General features: G+C 42.0%; 2 protein-coding genes across 2 annotated transcripts in view; one reads left to right on the top strand and one right to left on the bottom strand.

The window, feature by feature from the left end:
* The window catches only part of LOC139762930 (uncharacterized), a 75,721-nt gene extending 59,448 nt beyond the window's left edge, over window positions 1-16,273 (bottom strand). The window contains exons 1-2 of the mRNA XM_071688202.1: window positions 16,158-16,273; window positions 7,767-8,696 (exon numbers count right to left, since the gene is read on the bottom strand). Coding sequence (XP_071544303.1) covers window positions 7,767-8,529 — 763 coding nt within the window. The 5' untranslated portion in view covers window positions 8,530-8,696; window positions 16,158-16,273. The remainder of the gene's footprint in view (window positions 1-7,766; window positions 8,697-16,157) is intronic.
* Window positions 16,274-18,935: 2,662 nt separating this feature from the next.
* The window catches only part of LOC139762928 (uncharacterized), a 32,106-nt gene continuing 25,112 nt past the window's right edge, over window positions 18,936-25,929 (top strand). Inside the window, exon 1 of the mRNA XM_071688200.1 lies at window positions 18,936-19,056. The gene's annotated coding sequence lies outside the window, so the exon portion shown is untranslated. The remainder of the gene's footprint in view (window positions 19,057-25,929) is intronic.

Here is a 25,929-nt window from a genome sequence, read left to right as displayed (position 1 = left end):
CCATGTATATGTACCCTATGTATATGTACCCCAGGTATATGTACCCTATGTATATGTACCCCATGTATATGTACACCATGTATATGTACCCCATGTAGATGTACCCCATGTATATGTACCCTATGTATATGTACCCCATGTGTATGTACCCCATGTATATGCACCCTATGTATATGTACCCTATGTATATGTACCCTATGTATATGTACCCCATGTATATGTACCCATGTATATGTACCCCATGTATATATGTATACATCCACAGAGCGAATCCAATACAGCATTATGTAATAGCTCTGAACTTCAGGCCTCCTGTAATCCAATACAGCATTATGTAATACCTCTGAACTTCAGGTCTCCTGTAATCCAATACAGCATTATGTAATACCTCTGAACTTCAGGTCTCATGTACTTCAGTCATTCACGGGGCCTCGTCTTAACGAAGCCATGAAGTCTGAAGCCGAACAGCTGGCCTGAATTCCTGAAGTCTTTGTTGTTGTTGTTTTTCAGTCGATTTTCACACACACACACACACACACACACACACACACATACATACCCAGACACACATACGAGGGGGAGGAGTTAGGTGAGAGAGAGAGAGAGAGAGAGAGAGAATAAAGAGAGAGAGAGAGAGAGAGAGAGAGAGAGAGAGAGAGAGAGAGAGAGAGAGAGAGAGAGAGAGAGAGAGAGAGAGAGTGAATAAGAGAGAGAGAGAGAGAGAGAGAGAGAGAGAGAGAGAGAGAGAGAGAGAGAGAGAGAGAGAGAGAAAGTGGATGATAATATGCTGCAGTTCGAGAGGTCAGGTTTAACACTCTGGTAACATCACAGGAAAATGTTTTACGATGAGTTCCAGTAGAGGCCAGAGGACGTCAGCCAGGGGGGTTGAGGACGTCAGCTAGGGGGTTGAGGTCGTCAGCCAGGGGGGGGTTGAGGACGTCAGCCATGGGGGTTGAGGACGTCAGCCAGGGGGGGGGTTGAGGTCGTCAGCCAGGGGGTTGAGGACTTCATCAGCCAAGGGGGTTGAGGTCGTCAGCCAGGGGGTTGAGGACGTCAGCCAAGAGGGGTTGAGGACGTCAGCCAGGGGGGTTGAGGTCGTCAGCTAGAGGGTTGAGGTCGTCAGCCAAGGGGTTGAAGACTTCATCAGCTAGGGGGGTTGAGGTCGTCAGCTAGAGGGTTGAGGACGTCAGCTAGGGGGTTGAGGACGTCAGCCAGGGGGGTTGAGGACGTCAGCCAGGGGGGGTTGAGGACGTCAGCCAGGGGGCTGAGGTCGTCAGCCATGAAGTTGAGGATGATAATGGATTCGCCAGCTGTCTGCCAGACGGGGGGCTACAGTGGCGCCAATTAGCCAGCTCTCAATCGTCACAGAGACTAAGCAGACTGAAGCAGAGCCGATGGGGTGGGAGGGCAGTGTGAAGAACACAATCAGAGAGTAGAATGAAGGCAAGGCGTGAGCAGAACAGAATTTTAGAAGTCTCGCATAAAATTCTCCCAACGCACGACCTCATTTTTCACCTGTGAACCCTCCCGCTATTCATGCATTCTTTCTGACCACTTAGGGTCCTCCAACCACAATCTTATCTCCATTACACATTTCTGACTGACCCCGCCTATTTTCTGAATCTCCTCGTATAAATTCCATCTCTGCATTTTAGGAGAGCTCAGCTGCTGCCCCTGCGTGGCTTCTTTACTGACTTTCCCTGGGACGGGCACTGCTTTGCTAATATGGCTTTCGAAGGGCGAGATCCACTTGTGATCTTCTCTCCTGCGTGTCTCACCTCTGGTCCTTCTCTCTCTGGGGTTTGAATGAAACTCTTGCCATGGTCCTCCACATCTCCAAAGCACTTAACAGGGTGTGGCAGAAGTCTATGCTTTCTAAATTTCCTTTCTTTGGCTTTTCTGCCTTATTCTGTTTCCTAATGCAAAGCTTTATCTCTTGTAATCCCATTGCAGTAGTCCTCGATGGAGTGGCTTCTCTCTCCTACCCGATCAACAACGGTGTTCTGCAGGGTTCTGTCCTATCACCTACTCTCTTCTCTCCATAAATAGTCTTCTCTTGTCAGCTTTGAACCCTACTTACTATTAAGTTGACGATTCCAATTTACAAACTTCAACTCCTTTTCCCTCCCTCTCAATCTCATACTTGTCCTTTTTCCTCACACTAAACATATCTCCTCTTTCAATTCAGACCTGGTCAACTTCAGAGTTGCTATGACACAGTTTCTTCCTATAACTAAAATTGTCCCTCATTTCCCTTTGTTCAGTTTCAAAACACCACAATTTAACCTGTAACAGCATAACCACATAGGACACAGCCATATTCTACACTCTATTCTGGAAACCACACATAATTAACATCACAAAGTCTGCTTCTCAAAAGCTGGGGTTGTTGTAAACACACTGCAATTATTTTTGTTTTGAGCGGATATTCCATATCTACAGGGGTTTTTCCCCCTTAGTATGGAGTACCGCTGGGTCCCTCCCCCCTTAGTATGGAGTATCGCTCACATATCTGGGGTGGTTCTTTATCCACATCCTCCGCTGAGTGGAATCAAAAGCCTTCTGCCTCATTAATTTTCCAGAGTAATCTCTGCATTTTCTATCATGAGTGGAAGCCTTCCATCTCATTAAATCTCGCAAAATCTCTCTGCAGCCATCATTTTCTATTCCCCACGAGTGGAATCAAAGGCCTTGCATCTCGTTAATTCTCCAAGCAACATCTCCCTGCAGCCTTCCTTTTCTATGCTCGCATGATGCTGCTGTCCTCTCTCTGTCTTATAGTTATTATTTTGGCCACTATGAAAGACACTACTGGCATAAAGAACAATTTTTGTTCATTATCAGCAATAAAAAAGAAAAAGGCATCAATCTGTAATCTCCAAAGGTACAAGAAAAATAATATTGCAGCATTATGTGAAAGACATATCAACCGGACATAATGATTTCCAGCTTTTAACAGCAGTGTGATCTTTTATTTTGGAAAAGGCATTCTCTGATTACAAATATCATACATGTAAGGACTGAACCCTAATGAAGAAAACATTGTATTTCTTTTTCATATTCGCCCACCCTTTCCCATGTCAGTGAGGTAGCACTGGACACAGACGAAGAAAGGCTGCATTCACTCAAGCTTTGTTGTGTAATGTACCAAAATGTAAAATTAATCAGTTATGATATGCAACCTCACACGACTGATAAGATTTCACTATCGACCAAAGGCAGATTATCCATGAGTCAGATGGAACTGAAGCTCCTGGCCTACCAAAGAACACAGGTTTGCCAAATGAATGTATGAAAAGATATAATGCTTCCCAAATAGTCTGAATGAAACAGACAATACGAGAGGAAAGGCAAGACCAAGGAAAATAGCATTTATAGCATTTATTGGCCTAATGTTAAGTGCATGGCGAGGGTAGTCTGATGGAAACTGCAATCCCAGGCCACACTTTCTAGGGAATGGTATTTTGGGAAGATGAAAAATTGCAATATAAACCCATCAACAAGTGCCATATGTTGTATTTTCTTATTTATCATTTTTCAACTTGTGTCGATATAAAAAAGACATTCTATGGAGCATCTGTACTAGTATTTCATTTCATAGTACTGAAAGAAATGTGCATGTGTGTAAAGGAATTTAGTACAAAATTTATAAAGGGATCCCTGGCATTGTCTTTGGAGGTCTTCTACCCCTTTCCTACCTCTCAAAGCTCTGCCTGAGTGCACGCTACTTATTTGGGTCACTGAGTTGGCTGACCAAGCTGCTGAAAGCTTTAGTCCACTGGCCTACATAACCAGCATAGCCTGGCTGGTCTGGTAACTACACATGGTAAATACTTATGGAGGACCATCTCAAATATTTCCACTAAGCCTCCTATGTGTTTCTGATGGCTAAAGGCAATGTGTTGAATAGTCTTTGGCTCTGGAGGATAAAGGCATTTTCTCTTGTTCTTACTGTACCTTGTGATTGAAGGGGTAACGTTTTAATGTCTTCCATATCTCTCATGCACAGTGAACGATTTATGAGTGTAATGACACATCTCCAGAGAGTACACTCTCCACGATTTCTGCCCCTCCCAGCGGCTAAGTTCCTTTGACACATAAAAAAAATGCCGTGAAAGACTTTGCCCACTTTCTACCTCCGTCTTTTCATCCACTACAAAAGGTCATGTTTGCATGTATCCCCTAAAGAGAAAATATTTTTGTACCCAAAAAGTAGCATTAACTTTCTGATGAAGGAAAACAAACATGACTACATCAACAAAGACCTCAAGGAAAGGTGAGAACTCACAACTGGACCAAGGGAACCAAGAAGCAAAAGAATTAAGATCAAATCGGGAATTAAGTATGACACTTGCAGACAATGATAATGATAATATAATATCAACAGCAGCAGCCGTAATAACAATAATAATAATAACCTGGGAAAATTACAATAATAATAATGATGAATCAATGGCTGCATGCATAGCTAAAGACTAACTTTTTTCTATCGAATTAGCTGAAATCCCATGGGCTATATAAATAGAGATAGATAAAATACAAACAATAAACACCCTGGGGCTATAACAAGCTGAAAGGGTGTCAAACAGCCAGTCTTTGTGCAAATATCATATGCTATTCAAAATGTACACAAGGCTCGCATGGGCTTAATGCAGTATGGTGGCCAACTGCAACATGGAGATGAGGGATCTCTGGCAGCTGACAGTGAAATTGGCAGGAAGATTGCAGTCTCTTCATCTTAAACTATTGGATAAGGTCAAGTGAAGATTGGTGAAACACCCTGGAAAATCATCAGTTGCAAAAATGATCCTTAAAAACAACTTAAAGTTTGGCAACGTTGTTCTTATGGTGTTCTCTTGAAGTCTAGCAATGAAAAAACAAAATACCTCTACTTTAATCATAAAACTTTGTAGTATGGATAAAACTGTTGCAAAAAGACTTACAAAACAGTGTACCTCATATAACACTGTAAGTTTATCTGAATTCTGTCATATTAGTAGAATAATTTCCTAATGACCTCTGATTAGTCTAAGGTCTTGCTCTGCCAAACTTCAGGTTGAATCTTAGCATAGTGCATTCCAAGGGTACATATCTATGTTGCCAATGACTCCCATGATCTCTGAAATGCCATACACAACTTATATAGGTTTCTAATTGCATTCCTGACAAATACATTAGTGAGCCTTCCTTAAAAAGTCAAACAAACTGATAAAGTAACTCAATAATTTCTCCCTTCTTTAAAGGTAATATCATCATATAGAGGTATTTTATTTATGTGAGTTTTGAAGGTCCGCAATGTCCAGCCTACAATCTTTTTGGGAGGCAACTGCTGCCGTGTTTTGTTTGTTGACGACATGATGGTAGATGCATCTGTTCCTCTGAGGCTAAGAAAGCAAAAATACTGATGAAGGCCCTATCTAAGTATTTGCAGTCTACAACACTAGTGAGGACGTGTAGGTTACACAGACCTGTGAGCCATGGCCCCTCACAGCTTGATTGGCCAATGCCTTTGGCATTACATGAGGACTACCATAGTCCAGATATGATACATAAAGCAAGATAATGATGATTCCAGACAATACATCCAAGGAATATGTAATATCCACTTCAAAGAAATCAATAAACGATAATGTATGACTCCCTTTGGACAAGTGAAAATTTGTGGATGATCAAGAAATATATACGATAAAAGTGCTTCTTATCCATGTTCTCGTCTTCTCATCCACTGACAAGTAGCAGCGTATTTTGTCAGGCTGTCTTGCCCCACAAGATTCCTCCATGCAATGGCATCTTGAGTGCTTTGCTCCCATCATATTCTGAGCCTACCCATAACCCATACCCCAGTATCCAGCCCTAAAAGTTTTGGGTATCTTGTTACCCCCAAACCTTTTTCATGATGTCAAAGAACTGCATGACAAATTATGACATGTTCTTAGCTACCAGAAATATATGACCGATAAACCATGAGTCCCACAGCTTACTGTTATCAATCATTTAGCAAGAATACTAACATGTAAGACATGAAATTTTAAAACTGTAAAAAAATGCTGATAAATTCATTACTGAGTAAGTTTAGCCTTACCAGGAATGCTCATATCAATTCTCACCTACAGAATGCTTTTACAGTAAATGACTAGCTACTCAGCACCCAGTTACAAGGGATTTTAGAAACATTCTCATACAGCTTGCTGAACAAGGCAGTTCTAGCATGATGGTCAATCACAGCACTGCTTTTCAAAAGATTTTCAAGCTGTCCTCAGGACACAGTATGTTTTTTGTGTGTATTAAACATGACTAGTATGTAATCAGTCATGTGTTCTCCTTCCACGCCTGGGATGATGAAAAAAAAAAAAAAAAGCTTGAGAATGTATCATGTGGGCATGAACAAGGGAAAGCATTTGCTTAAAAATCACATACAACAAAAGCAACAGAGTGCGAGAAAGTTTGATTCTCAAAAGGTGACAGGATGACAGAGAAGAGCATGAAAGAGAATTTCATTCTGACGAAACGATATTTTGAAATGTCATGCAGTATGTACATACAGCAAGCTGGTGGTTAATCCGGTATAACTAAGAAGGTGGAAAGGGAAAGATGAAACGTCTGAAGGTGTATTTGTACAGCAGATCACTGAAGACATATTGTCCTGGATATTGTGAACATTTATCAAGTGCAGATCGAGGTGTGGGATGGGGTCATCATGCCCTTTTAATAAATATGAGGAAATAATCATTATTGTAGAAAGGCTCAGGATGGAAGGCAGGGTGCTTGTCTACAAGATAATTCTTTAGGAATGAGATAAGAAACAAACAGATGTCTTCAATGATATGTTGTAAAAAGTCTTCTAAGCAATCACTATTCTACGGGCATAATCACAAACATCATGACTGTATCTTAATAATATACCCACTTACCTGCATGTAGTAACAAAATGCAATCCATGTTGAATACAAAGGTAACAGTAAGTAATTTACAAAATTATAATGTGTAAGATCAGAGTGAAGGAGTCTGGGGGAGGACCATAAATAAATGAAGGAAATATATGGTTGTGTTTTTGATTGCACTCCCAAAAAACAGAGGCCATATAGGTACAATTCATTTTTTATAATATTCAGTATACTACATGATGCTGTAATATCATAAAACACATGTACAAAAAGGCCTGGCATTAATAAAACCTTAGGTAAACCGATGACCTTTAAACATACATGTTACAGGCCTAAGTTGGAAGGTCAGAGCATGGAAGTGGGTGCATGTATTAGGCAGATACATAACATGTACATTACGATTTTGCTTGGGCCAACCTGTTCTATCAAAATGAGGATGGTCAAACAAAGAGTGACTTCCAAACTTAGCATGAATTACTGCATTTTCTCAGTTTACCATAGTAAAGGGTAACAGGTTAAAGATTCCGATACAAAATGAATACATTAACATCTACTTAGAGCATATTTTTACAACCAGATTCTAATTTACTGAAAATCACTTAAGGGATGAAGCTTCATTGAGTATATACAGAATTGAGCTCTTGTGACTATATTGTTAAGAATGAGATTTGCTGGATAAAATCTACTGTCATTCATTGAATGTTACTTTTTACACATTACATTCTTTGCTAAAACGCAACTTATGTCTTTAATAGGGTTGTAATCAATGGTAAACAATGTATGCAGTTCTTCCATTATGTTGCAAGCTATAAATGGCCAATGCATAATCTATATATGGAAAATATATCATTTGAGTGCTGAAAAAATGTATCAGAAACCTACCTGTGATGGAGCCATTAGCTGTGGGTCTTGGAAGCTTTTTTCTGGGCTTCAGAGAACTTCGAAACACTGACTTCTCCCCATCTTCACTTTTCACAAAATCTTCAGAGCACAAGTCTACTTTTTTTGCACTAAATTTTGACCAATTTAAAAGGGACTTGTCCACTTTCCTCCTATTTCTCCTTCTCTCATTTCTTGTGAACTTTTGCAATTGTTTACGTAATCTACGCGCACTTTCTTTATTAATCCCAACTCTAGCTAAATCTCTGAATCTTCTAAAATCTTTTGCCTGCAACCTATGTAGTTTCAGAACTGGATAACATAACTTAGCTCTTTTGAAGTGAGTTATGTGCTTTGCAAGACTCTTCTGGTCTGGCAAGCCACATGCTTCCTGGTGCGGCACAACAGGGGGGCATGTCAGAGTTGACACCTGTCCATTCAACAAACTATGAGGTTTTGGTGGGTCTGGCAGGGATTCAACAATGAGCTTAGTTTCCATGCCAGTCGTGCCCTTGGATCCCAGGATCCCACCCATCTTTTGTTCCCACGAGTATTGCAGCAAGCTGCAAGGAGGTTTTGATGATTCCGGTGGATGTTCAATCCCAAGTCTGTTTTCCATACTGACCGTATCCTTTGGTTTACGTATCTCACCCATCTTTTCTTCCAGTGAGTGTGGAGTCATGCTGCATTTACCTCTGTAATAGCTGAGGCCTACATCACTATTGTCAACCATACTTAGGTAGTTACCAGGTGCACAGTCAGTCATTACACCTTTTACTGTCTTCACTACAATTCAAAAACACTGATTTGAAATCATTCACTTACATAAAAGTAAAGTAAGCCAATACTAATAGTTATAGAGTATTTCTTTTTCTGTTTCCTGTACAGCTTCATTGTTACCACAGAACACTTCAATCTAAGAGAGAGAGTTATCTGAAAAGAAAAAAAGTATTTTAGAGAAAATCAACAATTTATAAACTAATGCATAACACTCATTTCTTTTCAACCATGAAATGCTGAAGCTTTTGAAAACCCTACTCCAAATCTTAGTTTTGGTACATATGCCCATACAACTCCACACACATACCTCTTCCATTTTTGTAATCAGCAATTCCGTCCTTTCACCTTGCCTCTTTTCTTTCTCCACTATATATGATACCCATTTGTAATCATCTCATTCATGCACTCTCTTACATCTTTCTCTTTACAAGTTTACGATACATACACATCTTTTTGTACTTTACCCCTTTCAGCATAACATTACCTCCTTTACTCTAAATTCCTCATTTTTTACCCTGCCCACTTCGCTATCATCACATACTGAACCCTACTGTACCCTATCCATCTTACTTGTCTGTGGTTGGCAATACTCCTCTTAATGTTCCATGTTTTGCCAGTAAGCACTATTGCAGGCCATGATAAATAACTCTAAGAACTTAAGGCAAAGTCTGTCTCTTGAAGAATAAGTCTCTTAGACTGAACTTAAATGAAAAGTGATACTGCTAGGAGAGAAAAGTTTTCATCTGTTGACAGAAGAGCGATATTTGTATGCATGTCCCTTCTTACTATGAAAATATTCCCATTTTCATGCATAGGTATTGCCAGACTCCATCTCCATGACGTTACACCAAGAGAGAGAAGTCACTTCTGGCAACGTGGTACCATCATCAATGAACAAAAAGGAGTACAATCTCATCAAAGAATTTCACAGTCCAAGGGAGCGCATCATTTCCCTGCTAGTAATTTGAAACACGGCCTGAAAGATGTAGGATCCCCACAAAAAGGGTCCTGGGTTATATAGTAAAAAATAATAATAATAATAATTACAGTAAAGTGAATAATTAATGTTTTCTGATGAAAGTTTATCGTATATGATGGAACAAGTGATACACTTGCCAGCTTATCTTGGGAGAAAGAAAGCATATCAGCAGGATGTCTTATCACCACTTTTTCCCCCCCCCCTTGGATAAGCTGACGATTATATCACTCATTTCAAGGATGTTTTTCATTCCCATATGGTAATGGTTCACTGAGTATGAGAAAGTTTTTTCACCTTTATTATATTTGTATTTAAGATGATCTTGGTGCTTGAAATAAATGTCTGGTGAACAATATGGCAAAATGCTGTTTTTTCTTTCATTGGCTATGAATCTTTATCTTGTATGAACCATTGTTTTACCTGCTCGTTTCAATGCAAATTAGGACATCTGAAAGGCATACACCATTATTCAAGTATATTTTGGCTGTTATTAAAGTTTTCTCATACCGACAAGACAGAATCCATACACAATTTCTGTCCACCTTAGTTTCAAACTTCCCTCGTCATCCTGATTATTCTCTCAATGGTGCCGGGAAAACACATTTTCTGGGTCACTGAAATTCACTGGAGGGTTGTAAAACAAAAAGCACCAATGTACACTTCCTTCCTGCAGTAAAGATACCAATTATGTGTTATACAGTCTAAATGAGCCACCCGTTGTTATTTCTTGGAATTTAACATCGGTCCTCTTTCATCCAATGAGCCCCTCCTTAGTGAGAGGGCCAAATCTCCCCATCTTTCATCCTATCAGCCCTTTCATACTATCACTATACCACTCTAAGGCAGATTAGACTAGATTCTAGCTCCACAGTTCATTTTGTAACTACTTCCAAACAATGTTTGATTGTTCCCCCTTGTTAAGTTTTTGAAAACCAGCTCCTTTCTAGTTAACACGTCTATCTGCATTTGTGTATAAACTCTTCGGCCTGAGGCACATGCTATTAATTACCAGTGCTCATAGCCTTCCTGAGCTACAGGTAGGGGTGTTCCCCTTATTTTTTGCCTCTTGTCTGTTCTCTCTTACTTTCTCTCTCTTCTTGCAGTTTATCAATCCTGACAAACACTTCTTAAAACTCCTCCTTTCTGGAAAGTTTATTGGCCTTCTCAGCATCTCTTAGCAACACATCTTCACATCAAAGATGATACCCAGTGGCCATCAATTAATCTCTTGCTTAAGTCTACCAGTTCTCCTAACTTCTTTTATTTCTGGACTTCCTTTAATAAGTCCATCATACCAAGTTACTTTTTCACATTCCTGCATCTTTGGCTTCCCTTTTTTCTTTGTTCGCAATGCAGTCCTCTTCCAACCCTGAGATCATGGTGGACTTACACATGGTAACTTCACACTGCGCAATGTCCCTCATATGAGGCTGTGACCTAGCTTTCTGTTATCTTCCGTACATGTGCTCTATCCTCCTCCTTATCTTTTATCTTATCTCAAATTTCATTTTTCATCAATGAACAACTATCCTGCACACTTTCTGCCCTCTCTAAAATCTTCCAGCCATTGTTCCACACCCTTCCCCGAGTGTCCTGTCTAACTACGTACATTTCCTCCTCTAAGGCTTTATTCAATAATTCAATTTGCATATCACGAATCCCCAGACTTCTGCTCCTCTCCTCTGCTTCTATTATTCTCTTCAGTCTTAGAATCATCTCCTACCTCCTATCCTTCCTCCCCTTTACTGTTCTTTAGATACTGGATGGACAGCTATCCAAATCATTCCTTTGCCTACCCTGGGAGATCTTACATTCATGAGTCTCCAAGTCAAAACTATTCTCTAATTTGTGCCATTTTTCAGTCATGCTGCAACACAGCATTTTTCAGTTCCTCCACTAGGGACAATTTAAGGTCCCTAGTGATATACTCTAGTTCATTCACCTTATCCTCAAGCTGGTATCTTCTGGACATAAACTTTTGTACCACACCCATCTTCATTCTTACGGAAAAGCCCGTGTAGGTATGTCTAATGTGAGTTTGCATGCATGTCTAAATCCACGTCCCAAGATACTTCAATATCAAAGAGCATAAAGAGGGGACCAAGAAACTCGTACCATATGGTGAACAGTTCAAGTCTGACACTCAAACTGCCTTATATTCTAACCCAAAGCCTTCATATCTACACTATATTACTTCGGGTAAGTTTTATATATCTTCACTTATACTTTATCAAGACACTTATTCAATAATATAAATTGAAGGCATTACAAACGAATAGGGCACGTTAATAAACTAGTTTGGCTAGTGATGTTACCCCATGAAGGGAAATTGAAATCATCAGAGGATGGGTGATCTAAACCTAACTATGGGAACTAAAACTAAGGGGGGGAGACTATGTCCAGTGTGGGAGAAGAAATCCAACTTAAACTAACCCCAAGTGGGGAGACCATATCCACCAACTTGGAAGACAAAACCCAACTTGGTAGGGAGATTAAATCTAATTGGGAAATAAACCCAACTAGGAGGCTTAACCCCACCTGGAAGAGACTAAACCCAGCTGGGGAGACTAAACACAGCTAGGAGAATATCTAAGCCAGCTGGGGAGACTAAACACAGCTAGAGGAATACTTAAGCCAGCTGGGGAGACTAAACACAGCTAGAGGAATACATAAGCCAGCTGGGGAGACTAAACACAGCTACATATTTAACTCAGATACGGGTATATGTAACCCAGCTGGGGAGATTAAACACAGCTACGGGGATATCTAACCCAGCTGGGGAGATTAAAGACAGCTAGGGGATATCTAACCCAGCTGGGGAGATTAAACACAGCTATGGGGATATCTAACCCAGATGGGGAGATTAAACACAGCAAGGGGGATATCTAACCCAGATGGGGAGATTAAACACTGCTAGGGGGATATCTAACCCAGATGGGGAGATTAAACACTGCTAGGGGGATATCTAACCCAGCCGGGGAGATTAAACACAGCTACGGGGATATCTAACCTAACTGGGGAGATTAAACACAGCTACGGGGATATCTAACCCAGCTGGGGAGATTAAACACAGCTACGGGGGTATCTAACCCAGCTGGGGAGATTAAACACAGCTATGGGGATATCTAACCCAGCTGGGGAGATTAAACACAGCTACGGGGATATCTAACCCAGCTGGGGAGATTAAACACAGCTACGGGGGTATCTAACCCAGCTGGGGAGATTAAACACAGCTATGGGGATATCTAACCCAGCTGGGGAGATTAAACACAGCTACGGGGGTATCTAACCCAGCTGGGGAGATTAAACACAGCTACGGGGATATCTAACTGGGGAGATTAAACACAGCTACGGTACTAAAGCCACTGGGGAGATAATTATTAATTCAGCTGGGGAGACAATGGTCTAGGAAGTGTCAAGGGCATTTGTTTATGCTAGGTCAGGTCAGGTCAGGTAAGGCAAAGCTATGTTAAGATGTGCTATGCTTAGGTAGGGTTATGCTATGCTATCTACGCAAGGTAAGGTAAGGCTATGCTATGCTAGTATATGCTATGCTATTTGCTTATGCTACGTAAGTAAAGCAAGTAAAATATGGTAAGGCTATGCCATGCTAGGTTAGGACATGCTATGCTGTTTGTTTATGCTAGGTAAGGTAAAGCTATGCCATGCTAGGTAAGGTATGGCTATGCTATGCAATTTGTTTACGCTAGGTAAGGTAAAGCTATGCCATGCTAGGTTAGTACATGCTATGCAATTTGTTTACGCTAGGTAAGGTAAAGCTATGCCATGCTAGGTTAGGACATGCTATGCAATTTGTTTACGCTAGGTAAGGTAAAGCTATGCCATGCTAGGTTAGTACATGCTATGCAATTTGTTTACGCTAGGTAAGGTAAAGCTATGCCATGCTAGGTTAGTACATGCTATGCTATTTGTTTACGCTAGGTAAGGCAAGGCTATGCTATTTGTTTACACTAGGTAAGGCAAGGCTATGCTATATGATTACGCTAGGTAAGGTAAGGCTATGCTATTTGTTTACGCTAGGTAAGGCAAGGCTATGCTATTTGTTTACGCTAGGTAAGGCAAGGCTAAGCTATTTGCTTACGCTAGGTAAGGTAAGGCTATGCTATTTGTTTACACTAGGTAAAACAATGCTATTTGTTTACACTAGGCAAGGCTATGCTATTTGTTTACACTATGGCTATGCTATGCAAATTTGTTTACGCTAGGTAACGTACGGTACGGTAGAGCTAGTATAGCTATGCTATGCTATGTTAGGCCAGGCTAGGCTTGACTAAGGGTCATTATCCCAACCTGGCCAACTGTTGCTATGTTAAACGCCCGTTGCCACAAAGGCCTTTAAAAAAAAAGTGGCCTCGTATATAACCATCAACTTTAAAAGTGTCATTATTATTATTATTATTATTATTATTATTATTATTATTATTATTATCATCATCATCTAAATAACGGGGATTAAATTCAAGGTCACTTATTGTTAGGTAATAATAATTAATAAATAACGGAGGTAAAATTCAAGGTCATTTATCGTTAGGTAATAACAATAATGATAATAATAATAATAATAAATATAATAATAATAATAATTAATAATAAACGGAGGTAAAATTCAAGGTCATTTATTGTCCGGCAATAATAATAATCATAATAATAATAATGATAATAATAATAATAAATAATAAAAATAATAATAATAAATAACGGAAGGAAAATTCAATGTCACTTATTGTTCAACAAGTTATTTCATAAACTATTCAATTTACTACAACTATAATAATAATAATCAATAATAACAATAATGATAAATATAAATAATGATAATATTGCCGATAAATGAGAGAGAGGGAGTTTCAATGGTCGCCATTTATGCACACATACAACCCACTGAAATAATTAACATAAATGACACACCATTTACCTGCAGGATTCTTAATTCGATAATTGTAATAACGAATTTATCCCTTCCCACGATAAAGGGAAATATATGGGGGGAAATAGAGACTTCCCCACTTGGATAAATGAGGGAATAAATGAACACCTCGATGCATTATCACATTATGGAACGCGGTGAATTCTTTATCGATTAAATATAATCAATAATTACCAGGACCAACCCACGTGCAGCCGGCACTAAGGGGGGGGGGGGAATAAATGAGTTATTTATCTTTGTAATTGGATAAATAAGTCTTTTATCCAAGTGACGCGATAAATGGAATTTATTACCGACGCCAGACGTCGTAATTTATATAATTATACGTATCATTATTATCATTAGAGTTTATATCGAGTTATAATGTCTATATATCTATCTATCTATCTATATATGTTTGTATAGCAGGATTAGACAATAACCTTCAATTTCCACTGATTATATATATATATATATATATATATATATATATATATATATATATATTATATATATATATATATATATACAGGAAAGGACAAGCCACACCTGTAATTAAGAGCCTAATTAATTATCAAGGTCACATCTACCAAGGTGAAGTTCACACACCTGTAATTACCACCCCTAATGACCCGTCCACTCCAACTACCCATTACGCGCTAACTACCCTCTTCTCTCGTCAACCCAGTTTATTAATAAATGATTTACCTCGACATAAATCATTTATTTTGGTTAGTTTACATCGTCAGACATACGAAAATGAAAAAAAGAAAACCCACCTAAGGGAGGGTCGAAACCTGACCCATCTACACCCACTGGCATTGCTCTCGCCACCTACCTACACCCACCTACAACCCACCTTCATGGCAGTCTATTGCCTACATGCACATTCAGAAAGAACCACGTACACTAAACCTCCTTACCATGCATTCCTCGCGCACTACTACCCACACCCTTGCCAATAGGACATCAAAGCCTACATGGTCACAATGTCACAGAAAAAGAAACCCCACGTACAACAGGGTCGAAACCTGACCCCATCTACAACCACTGGCATTGCTCTCGCCACCACTTACACCCACCTACAACTCCTTTTAAACCCACCTACAACCCACCTTGCCCAATTAAGACAGTCTAATTGCCCTACATGGGCCACAATGTTACAGAAAAAGAAACCCCCACCTTCAACAAGGTCGAAACCTGACCCATCTACACCCACTGCCATTGCTCTCGCCCCCACTTACACCCACCTACAACTCCTTTACACCCACCTACAACCCATTAGCCTTACGCTTCCGGAATCGATAGACAATTCGCAAAGGACGTGGAGGGGGGCGCCTCCCCCCCTACATGGGCCCTCTGCTTTAGGGGGGGCCTTCCTTTGGAGGGGGGTCTGTCCCTCTCTCTCTGGGGGTTGCACAAGGGCGCCGCGCTCCTGCTGGGGTGGCACATGGCTTGGGGGAGGAGGAGGACACCCCCTCCCCCCCCAAGACTGGACGGAGGTCAACAAACGTCTCCCCCCTCCCCCCACCCCCCCTTAACAACCTCGTCTCCCCCCTTCAACGTGAAGACCGAACCACCACCCGAACCCCCCACAACACACAACCACCCCCTCCTCCTCCGCCTCCGTCGTTATTAACACCACAGCGGACGGGCGAAGGGGTTTCCGGGCCTGCCGTAGGTTTCCGGCCACGACCCGAGGTCTTACCGATGGTCTGCGCCCATCCTGGCGGCGGATCAGGGGAGAGAACGCGGCTTAATAGACCCAAATAGCGAGGCGCCTCCACACCTCGGGCCTGACGCACCACTTGGCCACCATACACCACTGTTGCCAACGCGGACATCCCACCTTACCTCCACGAAATGCGACCCAAGTCCCAGCGGGTCCCAGGGTGGGATGCACAAAGTCCCATATAGGGCACCCATGTCCCTAAGTGATCCTAACTTATTTCTTAACCCAAATGGCATAGATTAGGTTTCTTATGAAGTGATACACAAGCTTTATGGAGAAAGGATAGCCACCCTAGCCTCCCAAAATGCTACTTAAGTCCCAGCAGGTCCCAATGCACAAAGTCCCACTTGGGGCACCAATGTCCCTAAGTGGTTCTAACTTATTTCTCAACCCAAATGGCATAGATTAGGTTTCTTATAAAGCGACTAATAAACTTTATGGAGAAAGGATAGCCTAATTATGACACAATGGCATTTTATTTCATCCTAGAGAAAAGTATATCATTGTCTCAATATACATCTAAATTTTTTCTGAATTCCTCTTAGAAAATAAGAATAGGAAAATAGTTTAGGGAAAAAAGAGTTTACACTGCTTGTTTTCAATGTAGGTAAGTTGATAATTTGTTTAATTGCTTAAGTGGTTCTTTGGATGATACAAAACCTCCTAATTTCTATATTAGAATGGGGCAAAGTTAGTATAAGCTTTGCAAGAAAGGCTGAAATAAATCCTTGACATTGGAAAAAACTATAAGAAATGTTCTACATAGCTTTTCTTAAGAAGGAAATTATTATTACCTTCATCAGTAGTGAAATAGGCTGGCAAACCCTTCCACTCTATCAACCTAATATCACTGAGATTGTGGTAGATGTCCATATCTTAACATCAAATAATCTACCTTTGGTAGAGTTTTCCTCATTCTGATGTTGTGGTAGATGTCCATATTTTATCATTAAATCATCTACCTTTGGTAGAGTTTCCTTTATTCTGAAATTGTGGTGGATGTCCATATTTTATCATTAAATCATCTACCTTTGGTAGATTTTTCCTCATTCTGAGATTGTGGTAGATGTTCATATTTCATCATTAAATCATCTCCCTTTGGTAGAGTTTACCTAGCATCAAAATCCAATGCAATGTTTGTGTATATATGAAATTCATTCCCTTAATCAAAAAGACAACAGGAGAGACATCATGTCATCCTATAATTCTTATATTTTCCATCATTAACAGAAGATAAAGATTGACTCAATTTCACTTCTCAAACTAATTTGCTCACAAGGAAGATAATGATACAAATTATCAAGTTTAATCTTTGATAGATTATCCACAAATTCTGATGGCATGAAAGTCTTACATAACATTCTTTGTCATTTGCCTACTCTCATCTTGTACAATAGTTATCAAGCTGTCTTTTAATCTGAGATAATTCATTTATTTGATTATCACATCCTGTTGTAATGTCATGAACCAAATCCTCCACATTTCTGGGTATATTAATTGAAGTTTTACTTACAGTAATATGGAGAGAAAGACATATAAACCTTAATGCAAGGAATCACTTATCTATTTCCACTTATAAATTTGTCTTATGAATATTATTCATCACAACAAACACATTGTCTGCTGCCATAGCAATAATAATAAGACTTAAAGGTGTTTCTTTCTGTACAAAATACAGTTTCATCTGTGATTCTCCTTATATTGGTAAAAATACTTGCTAAAAGATGAGTTTAAATATACCTTTACTTTCATCCCAGAAATACCTAACACAGGCTATGATCTATAATATCTGTATCCTTATCTGCTACAATGGAAAAAAAACTTATCATTTCTCAAAATTGCTATCAATTTTCTTTTTATCTGCCTCTGCTATTAATATTTTTCATAATATTTTGAACATTTGGGGTCTGTGTAGTTTTACACCATTGACAATATGTGAACCAGGGAGACCTAATTTCAAAGCTTAAACTAAATAATCTATTATGTTCACAGAAATGTTATATTCTGCAAACACACCTCTTGAAACAATAGCTAGTTTCTATGTATCATTTTTCAAAGTATTTTTTTATCAGGTAGTTTCTTTAAGACCTTGAAAGTATGCTTCAAAGAGATGGCTACTTTGTGGAGTCCTAAGGAGGGACTTTATAATTGAATAAGTACACCTAATTTCTTTATTTACTATTCTCTGACAGACAAATAAATTAATTATCAATTAATGTACAAGATTTCCTAGGTTTTTATTATATAAGAATTGTGCCTGGGCGTTCCTACGTCCCAACGCCTTTGAAAATAAGACAAGACTCGCCAGGGTTAGGGACTGGCCACTACAGTTGGTAACACTGCCGATGGCTGAAAACAAGTGCTGCCTATGGACAAGTTATCGTACACCAGTTCATGAGAATTTATGACGTTATGAAATGAAATAATTCCCGGGAATTATCATAATGAAAATGCTATATATCTATAAATAATTCTATCTATAAGATAGAAATTCCATGTCTCATCGTCTGACTCCCACAGATTGATAAATATTTCACACCATCTCTCGTTTCGACGATTTACTTTGATCGAGTTGATATTACACAATTCGATTAAAGTAGTATTCCTTTCAAAATTAATTAGGGAATATTATATCAACAAACAACAAAACGGTGATAAAATAACTTATATTAAGCCATATTGGCTTATTTGAAAAGCCTGTAGATGAACGAACGCTTCCCTGCCTGACGTACGAAACAAAAGGCCCAGGAAGTAATTGTAAACAATTTCATCTGTGATTTTGGCTCTTTGTCATTTACAACCAACTATGGATACATGGATGGATCTTCCGGGCATCCATTTACACGCAGGACAGTCGTTGGGGACCGTAAATAAGGTAATTATGACGTTAAAAGGCTTTATTAATGGATAGGAGTTCCATAACATGTGATAGTAACTTTCAAGTTGTGTGGGTTTGAACTGACACCATATGTGTGTGTGTGTGTGTGTGTGTCTGTGTGTACGATCTATGTAAATTGTTAATTATGTCGTCTGTTAGCAAATTGCCACAAGGTAGTTGTACTAATTAGGGGTGCACCCTCATTTCGTAATGGGGGGAGGGAATTAGCAATTTCTATTGGACTGGGGGGAATTTAAAATGGCAAACCCTTAAATAATTTTTTTTTTGACTGGAATCAATGTCTTCTGTTTATTTATATTTTTGAGGGGGACTGAAGGGTAATTAGGGTCACTTGTATGTTAGTTCAAAGCCAATATATTGTTACGAACTCTATACTTATTCTAGCGAGGTCGCCAATGACATATATATATATATATATATATATATATATATATATATATATATATATATATATATATATGTGCAAAGTGCGAGGGTTAGGGAAAATGATTTGGTAAACAGAGAAGAGGTAGTAAAAGCTTTGCGGAAGATGAAAGCCGGCAAGGCAGCAGGTTTGGATGGTATTGCAGTGGAATTTATAAAAAAAAGGGGGTGACTGTATTGTTGACTGGTTGGTAAGGTTATTTAATGTATGTATGACTCATGGTGAGGTGCCTGAGGATTGGCGGAATGCGTGCATAGTGCCATTGTACAAAGGCAAAGGGGATAAGAGTGAGTGCTCAAATTACAGAGGTATAAGTTTGTTGAGTATTCCTGGTAAATTATATGGGAGGGTATTGATTGAGAGGGTGAAGGCATGTACAGAGCATCAGATTGGGGAAGAGCAGTGTGGTTTCAGAAGTGGTAGAGGATGTGTGGATCAGGTGTTTGCTTTGAAGAATGTATGTGAGAAATACTTAGAAAAGCAAATGGATTTGTATGTAGTATTTATGGATCTGGAGAAGGCATATGATAGAGTTGATAGAGATGCTCTGTGGAAGGTATTAAGAATATATGGTGTGGGAGGCAAGTTGTTAGAAGCAGTGAAAAGTTTTTATCGAGGATGTAAGGCATGTGTACGTGTAGGAAGAGAGGAAAGTGATTGGTTCTCAGTGAATGTAGGTTTGCGGCAGGGGTGTGTGATGTCTCCATGGTTGTTTAATTTGTTTATGGATGGGGTTGTTAGGGAGGTAAATGCAAGAGTCTTGGAAAGAGGGGCAAGTATGAAGTCTGTTGGGGATGAGAGAGCTTGGGAAGTGAGTCAGTTGTTGTTCGCTGATGATACAGCGCTGGTGGCGGATTCATGTGAGAAACTGCAGAAGCTGGTGACGGAGTTTGGTAAAGTGTGTGGAAGAAGAAAGTTAAGAGTAAATGTGAATAAGAGCAAGGTTATTAGGTACAGTAGGGTTGAGGATCAAGTCAATTGGGAGGTGAGTTTGAATGGAGAAAAACTGGAGGAAGTGAAGTGTTTTAGATATCTGGGAGTGGATCTGTCAGCGGATGGAACCATGGAAGCGGAAGTGGATCATAGGGTGGGGGAGGGGGCAAAAATTTTGGGAGCCTTGAAAAATGTGTGGAAGTCGAGAACATTATCCCGGAAAGCAAAAATGGGTATGTTTGAAGGAATAGTGGTTCCAACAATGTTGTATGGTTGCGAGGCGTGGGCTATGGATAGAGTTGTGCGCAGGAGGATGGATGTGCTGGAAATGAGATGTTTGAGGACAATGTGTGGTGTGAGGTGGTTTGATCGAGTAAGTAACGTAAGGGTAAGAGAGTGTGTGGAAATAAAAAGAGCGTGGTTGAGAGAGCAGAAGAGGGTGTTTTGAAGTGGTTTGGGCACATGGAGAGAATGAGTGAGGAAAGATTGACCAAGAGGATATATGTGTCGGAGGTGGAGGGAACGAGGAGAAGAGGGAGACCAAATTGGAGGTGGAAAGATGGAGTGAAAAGGATTTTGTGTGATCGAGGCCTGAACATGCAGGAGGGTGAAAGGAGGGCAAGGAATAGAGTGAATTGGAGCGATGTGGTATACAGGGGTTGACGTGCTGTCAGTGGATTGAATCAAGGCATGTGAAGCGTCCGGGGTAAACCATGGAAAGCTGTGTAGGTATGTATATTTGCGTGTGTGGACGTATGTATGTACATGTGTATGGGGGGGGGGGTTGGGCCATTTCTTTCGTCTGTTTCCTTGCGCAACCTCGCAAACGCGGGAGACAGCGACGAGGTATAAAAAAAAAAAAAAAAAAAAAAAAAAAAAAAAAATATATATATATATATATATATATATATATATATATATATATTGGACAATCACATGTTTACCAAATGGCGTCGTAGCTTCGTCTCTTCGATGTACATCAACTGACTTGTATTTCTCTCTTGTGTCTCCCCTGATGATGTGATTATTACACGAAAGTGCACTTGGGAACTTTTCGTGTTTTATTTTCCCCGTGGACTCATAGGAATATATATATATATATATATATATATAATATATATATATATATAATATATATATATATTCTTTCTCCCCTATCCCCAGGGATAATAATATATATTATATATATATAATATATATATATATATATATATATATATTTCAAATACTTCCCACGTATTCCCTGCGTGTCGTAGAAAGCGACTAAAAGGGGAGGGAGCAGGGGGCTGGAAATCCTCCCCTCTCGTTTTTTTTTTTTTTTTAATTTTCCAAAAGACGGAACAGAGAAGGGGGCCAGGTGAGGATATTCCCTCTAAGGCCCAGTCCTCTGTTCTTAACGCTACCTCGCTAATGCGGGAAATGGCGAATAGTATGAAAGAAAGAAAGATTTCAAATACTATTACTTATCCTTGTCTTAGCAAGAATGTTAACTTTGTTACGTTGCACAACACAAGATAACATTATCTTAAAAGTCAATTACGTTAACATTGAAATTTTAACATTCCAGGAATATAAGATTTCCAAACCAGGCGATTTAACGTCGATAAACAAGCGACAAAGTGGTTAGACACTTCTATAACAAGTTACAATACTCTATGACACTAGATGAAATGACAGAAGCCAGACAACATTGTAGAGTCTATATAGCGCATTTCACTCGTAGAGATGGTAGAGTGGGCGCGACGCGGGCGATGAGAAATATTTTTTCTTCAATAGCTTTTCCTCCTTCGAGTGCCTGGCCTCGAGGACGAGCAGGGTCGTCCTCGAGGACGAGAGAAGGAGAAGAAGGAGGGCGCCGCTGCTGGCCAACATCACTGGTGTCTGGACTTGTGTCCAAAAGGGGGCAAGACAGACAAGAACCACTCCATCTCCTCACGTCCTCTTAGCCAACACTTGAAGGGCTTGAAGGGCCCAGATGGAGACATGAAGGATCCAGATGGAGACTTGAAGGGTCCAGATGGAGACTTGAAGGGTCCAGATGGGGACTTGAAGGGCCCAGATGGGGACTTGAAGGGTCCAGAAGGAGACTTGAAGGGCCCAGATGGTGACTTGAAGGGTCCAGAAGGAGACTTGAAGGGCCCAGATGGAGACTTGAAGGGTCCAGATGGGGACTTGAAGGGCCCAGATGGAGACTTGAAGGGTCCTGATGGGGACATGAAGGGTCCAGATGGGGACTTGAAGGGTCCAGATGGAGACTTGAAGGGCCCAGATGGAGACATGAAGGGTCCAGATGGGGACATGAAGGGTCCAGATGGGGACTTGAAGGGTCCAGATGGAGACTTGAAGGGCCCAGATGGGGACATGAAGGGTCCAGATGGGGACATGAAGGGTCCAGATGGGGACATGAAGGGTCCAGATGGAGACTTGAAGGGTCCAGATGGAGACATGAAGGGTCCAGATGGGGACATGAAGGGTCCAGATGGGACTCGAAGGGTCCAGATGGAGACTTGAAGGGTCCAGATGGGGACTTGAAGGGTCCAGATGGGGACTTGAAGGGTCCAGATGGAGACTTGAAGGGCCCAGATGGAGACTTGAAGGGTCCAGATGGAGACTTGAAGGGTCCAGATGGAGACTTGAAGGTCAGAGGCTGAGGGCCAGATGGAGACTTGAAGGGTCCAGATGGGACTTGAAGGTCAGATGGAGACTTGAAGGTCGATGGACTGAAGTCTGGATTCAGAGGGAACGTTGAAGGGTCCGATGGATGAGGAGATACTTGAAGGGTCAAGACTGAGTAGATGGGACTATGGAAAGGGAGAGAGCTACATGATGAAGGCCAGCAATGGATATACATGGAAGACATTCTAAGGTCAGCTTAGGTCACGTGGTTTGACCTCAGCCCCCCTCCTCCCCCCGTAGATCAAGGCGTTGTCAGTCTTCTGCTACGTATTGGAGCGTCAGTGTGGGTGTGTGTGTGGGGGGGGGGGGGGTTCGTGGTCAGGTCACAACAGCCAGCAGGAACTGTGGGCATGGGAGCGAAATGCGCTGAGTTACGCAGCTGAGTAAGGTGGCTTTCCGAGCTGACTGCTGACGCCGGCCCTTGCCACGTCAGCAGCGGCGCCCATGAGCGGAGCGGCTCCGATGTGATGAGCACATACCCAGATCCCCCGTTCGAACCCAAGACCCTGGAGGGAGAGGCGATATTGTAGACAGAGGCGCGCTCATATCTTAGATGGAGGTAATATGTGAGTTATAGGTTATTATAGAAAGTAAACCAGGAGTTATAGGTTAGTATAGAAAGTAAACCAGGAGTTATAGGTTATTATAGAAAGTAAACCAGGAGTTATAGGTTAGTATAGAAAGTAAACCAGGAGTTATAGGTTATTATAGAAAGTAAACCAGGAGTTATAGGTTATTATAGAAAGTAAACCAGGAGTTATAGGTTATTATAGAAAGTAAACCAGGAGTTATAGGTTAGTATAGAAAGTAAACCAGGGATACGCGGGGGCAGGGTTGACCACACGCCCGCCAGCGGGGCGAGGCCTCCTGCCCTGCACTGCAGGACGACAACTCCACCCTCGGCAGCGCCTCCGTCAGGAGAGGGAGCTGGGAGCCCGAGAGAGGGAGCTAGGAACCAAAGAGTTAGCTGGGAACCCCCAAAGAGGGAGCCGGGAGCCAGAGAGAGGGAGCTAGGAGTCCGAGAGGGGGAGCTGGGAGCCCGACAGGGAGCTAGGAGCCAGAGAGAGGGAGCTAGGAGTCCGAGAGGGGGAGCTGGGAGCCCGAGAGGGAGCTGGGAGCCCGAGAGAGGGAGCTGGGAGCCCGAGAGGAAGCTTGGAGCCAGAGAGGGGGCTGGGAGCCCGAGAGGGAGCTGGGAGCCCGAGAGGCAGTAATATAATTGTTTGAGCTGGGAGCCAGAGAGGGAGCTGGGAGCCCGAGAGAGGGAGCTGGGAGCCAGAGAGGGAGCTGGGAGCCCGAGAGAGGGAGCTGGGAGCCCGAGAGAGGGAGCTGGGAGCCAGAGAGGGAGCTGGGAGCCCGAGAGAGGGAGCTGGGAACCCGAGAGGGAGCTGGGAGCCCGAGAGAGGAGGAGCTGGGAGCCCGAGAGAGGGAGCTGGGAGCCCGAGAGAGGGAGCTGGGAGCCCGAGAGGGAGCTGGGAGCCCGAGAGAGGGAGCTGGGAGCCCGAGAGAGGAGGAGCTGGGAGCCCGAGAGAGGGAGTAATATAATTGTTTGAGCTGGGAGCCAGAGAGGGAGCTGGGAGCCCGAGAGAGGGAGCTGGGAGCCAGAGAGGGAGCTGGGAGCCCGAGAGAGAGGAGCTGGGAGCCCGAGAGAGGGAGCTGGGAGCCCGAGAGAGGAGGAGCTGGGAGCCCGAGAGAGGAGGAGCTGGGAGCCAGAGAGGGAGCTGGGAGCCCGAGAGAGGGAGCCGGGAGCCAGAGAGGGAGCTGGGAGCCCGAGAGAGAGGAGCTGGGAGCCCGAGAGAGGGAGCTGGGAGCCCGAGAGAGGAGGAGCTGGGAGCCCGAGAGAGGAGGAGCTGGGAGCCAGAGAGGGAGCTGGGAGCCAGAGAGGGAGCTGGGAGCCCGAGAGAGGGAGCTGGGAGCCCGAGAGAGAGGAGCTGGGAGCCAGAGAGGGAGCTGGGAGCCCGAGAGGGAGCTGGGAGCCCGAGAGAGGAGGAGCTGGGAGCCCGAGAGAGAGGAGCTGGGAGCCCGAGAGAGGAGGAGCTGGGAGCCCGAGAGAGAGGAGCTGGGAGCCCGAGAGAGAGGAGCTGGGAGCCCGAGAGAGGAGGAGCTGGGAGCCCGAGAGAGGAGGAGCTGGGAGCCCGAGAGAGGAGGAGCTGGGAGCCCGAGAGAGGAGGAGCTGGGAGCCCGAGAGAGGGAGTAATATCTTGTCTTCATCATTACATAGAAACCTAACAAAATGATTGATGGCTGCGCTCCACTACGTAGCTGGGTTAGTAAGGTGTGTTTGGGGGGCCCCCCAGACACAGTGGGTGGACCCCCCCAACAACAACAACGCCCCCCCAACGCAAGTTTATTTGAGCATTGCTGACCATTGCCCGACTCCTTCCTGCATGGAGAGAAATGATTTGAATTATGTAAATATTTATTATTGTTGTTTGTTTGTTTGTTTATTTATTTGTTTCATTAACGACACACTAACGATCAATATCTTACTTGGTTTACTCAGGCCAATTGGATCATTAATGAACACAGAATTAGAGATGTTATTTGATACAAGTAGTTAGGTCTTAATTACCCCCCCCCCCTTACATCCCCACTATCAGTAATACCCCCTCCCCCCCTTTTTTCCCTCTCAGGGGGTTCCCATCTACCAGAAAAATTAGGATTGGCAACACTGTCTCGACCGCCCAGGGTTGTGGGCAACCATACAAAAAAAGAAAAAGAAATATAACTTAAGTAATCAAAAGAAAATAATATACACAAGTCTGTCCTGAAAACTCACCTCAACTTTTCATTTTCTATGATGCGCTGAGCCGCGGAGG

The sequence above is a fragment of the Panulirus ornatus genome, chromosome 45 (genome assembly GCF_036320965.1).
Source record: "Panulirus ornatus isolate Po-2019 chromosome 45, ASM3632096v1, whole genome shotgun sequence".
Lineage (NCBI taxonomy): Eukaryota > Metazoa > Arthropoda > Malacostraca > Decapoda > Palinuridae > Panulirus > Panulirus ornatus.
This window is presented reverse-complemented; position numbering and strand designations above follow the sequence as displayed.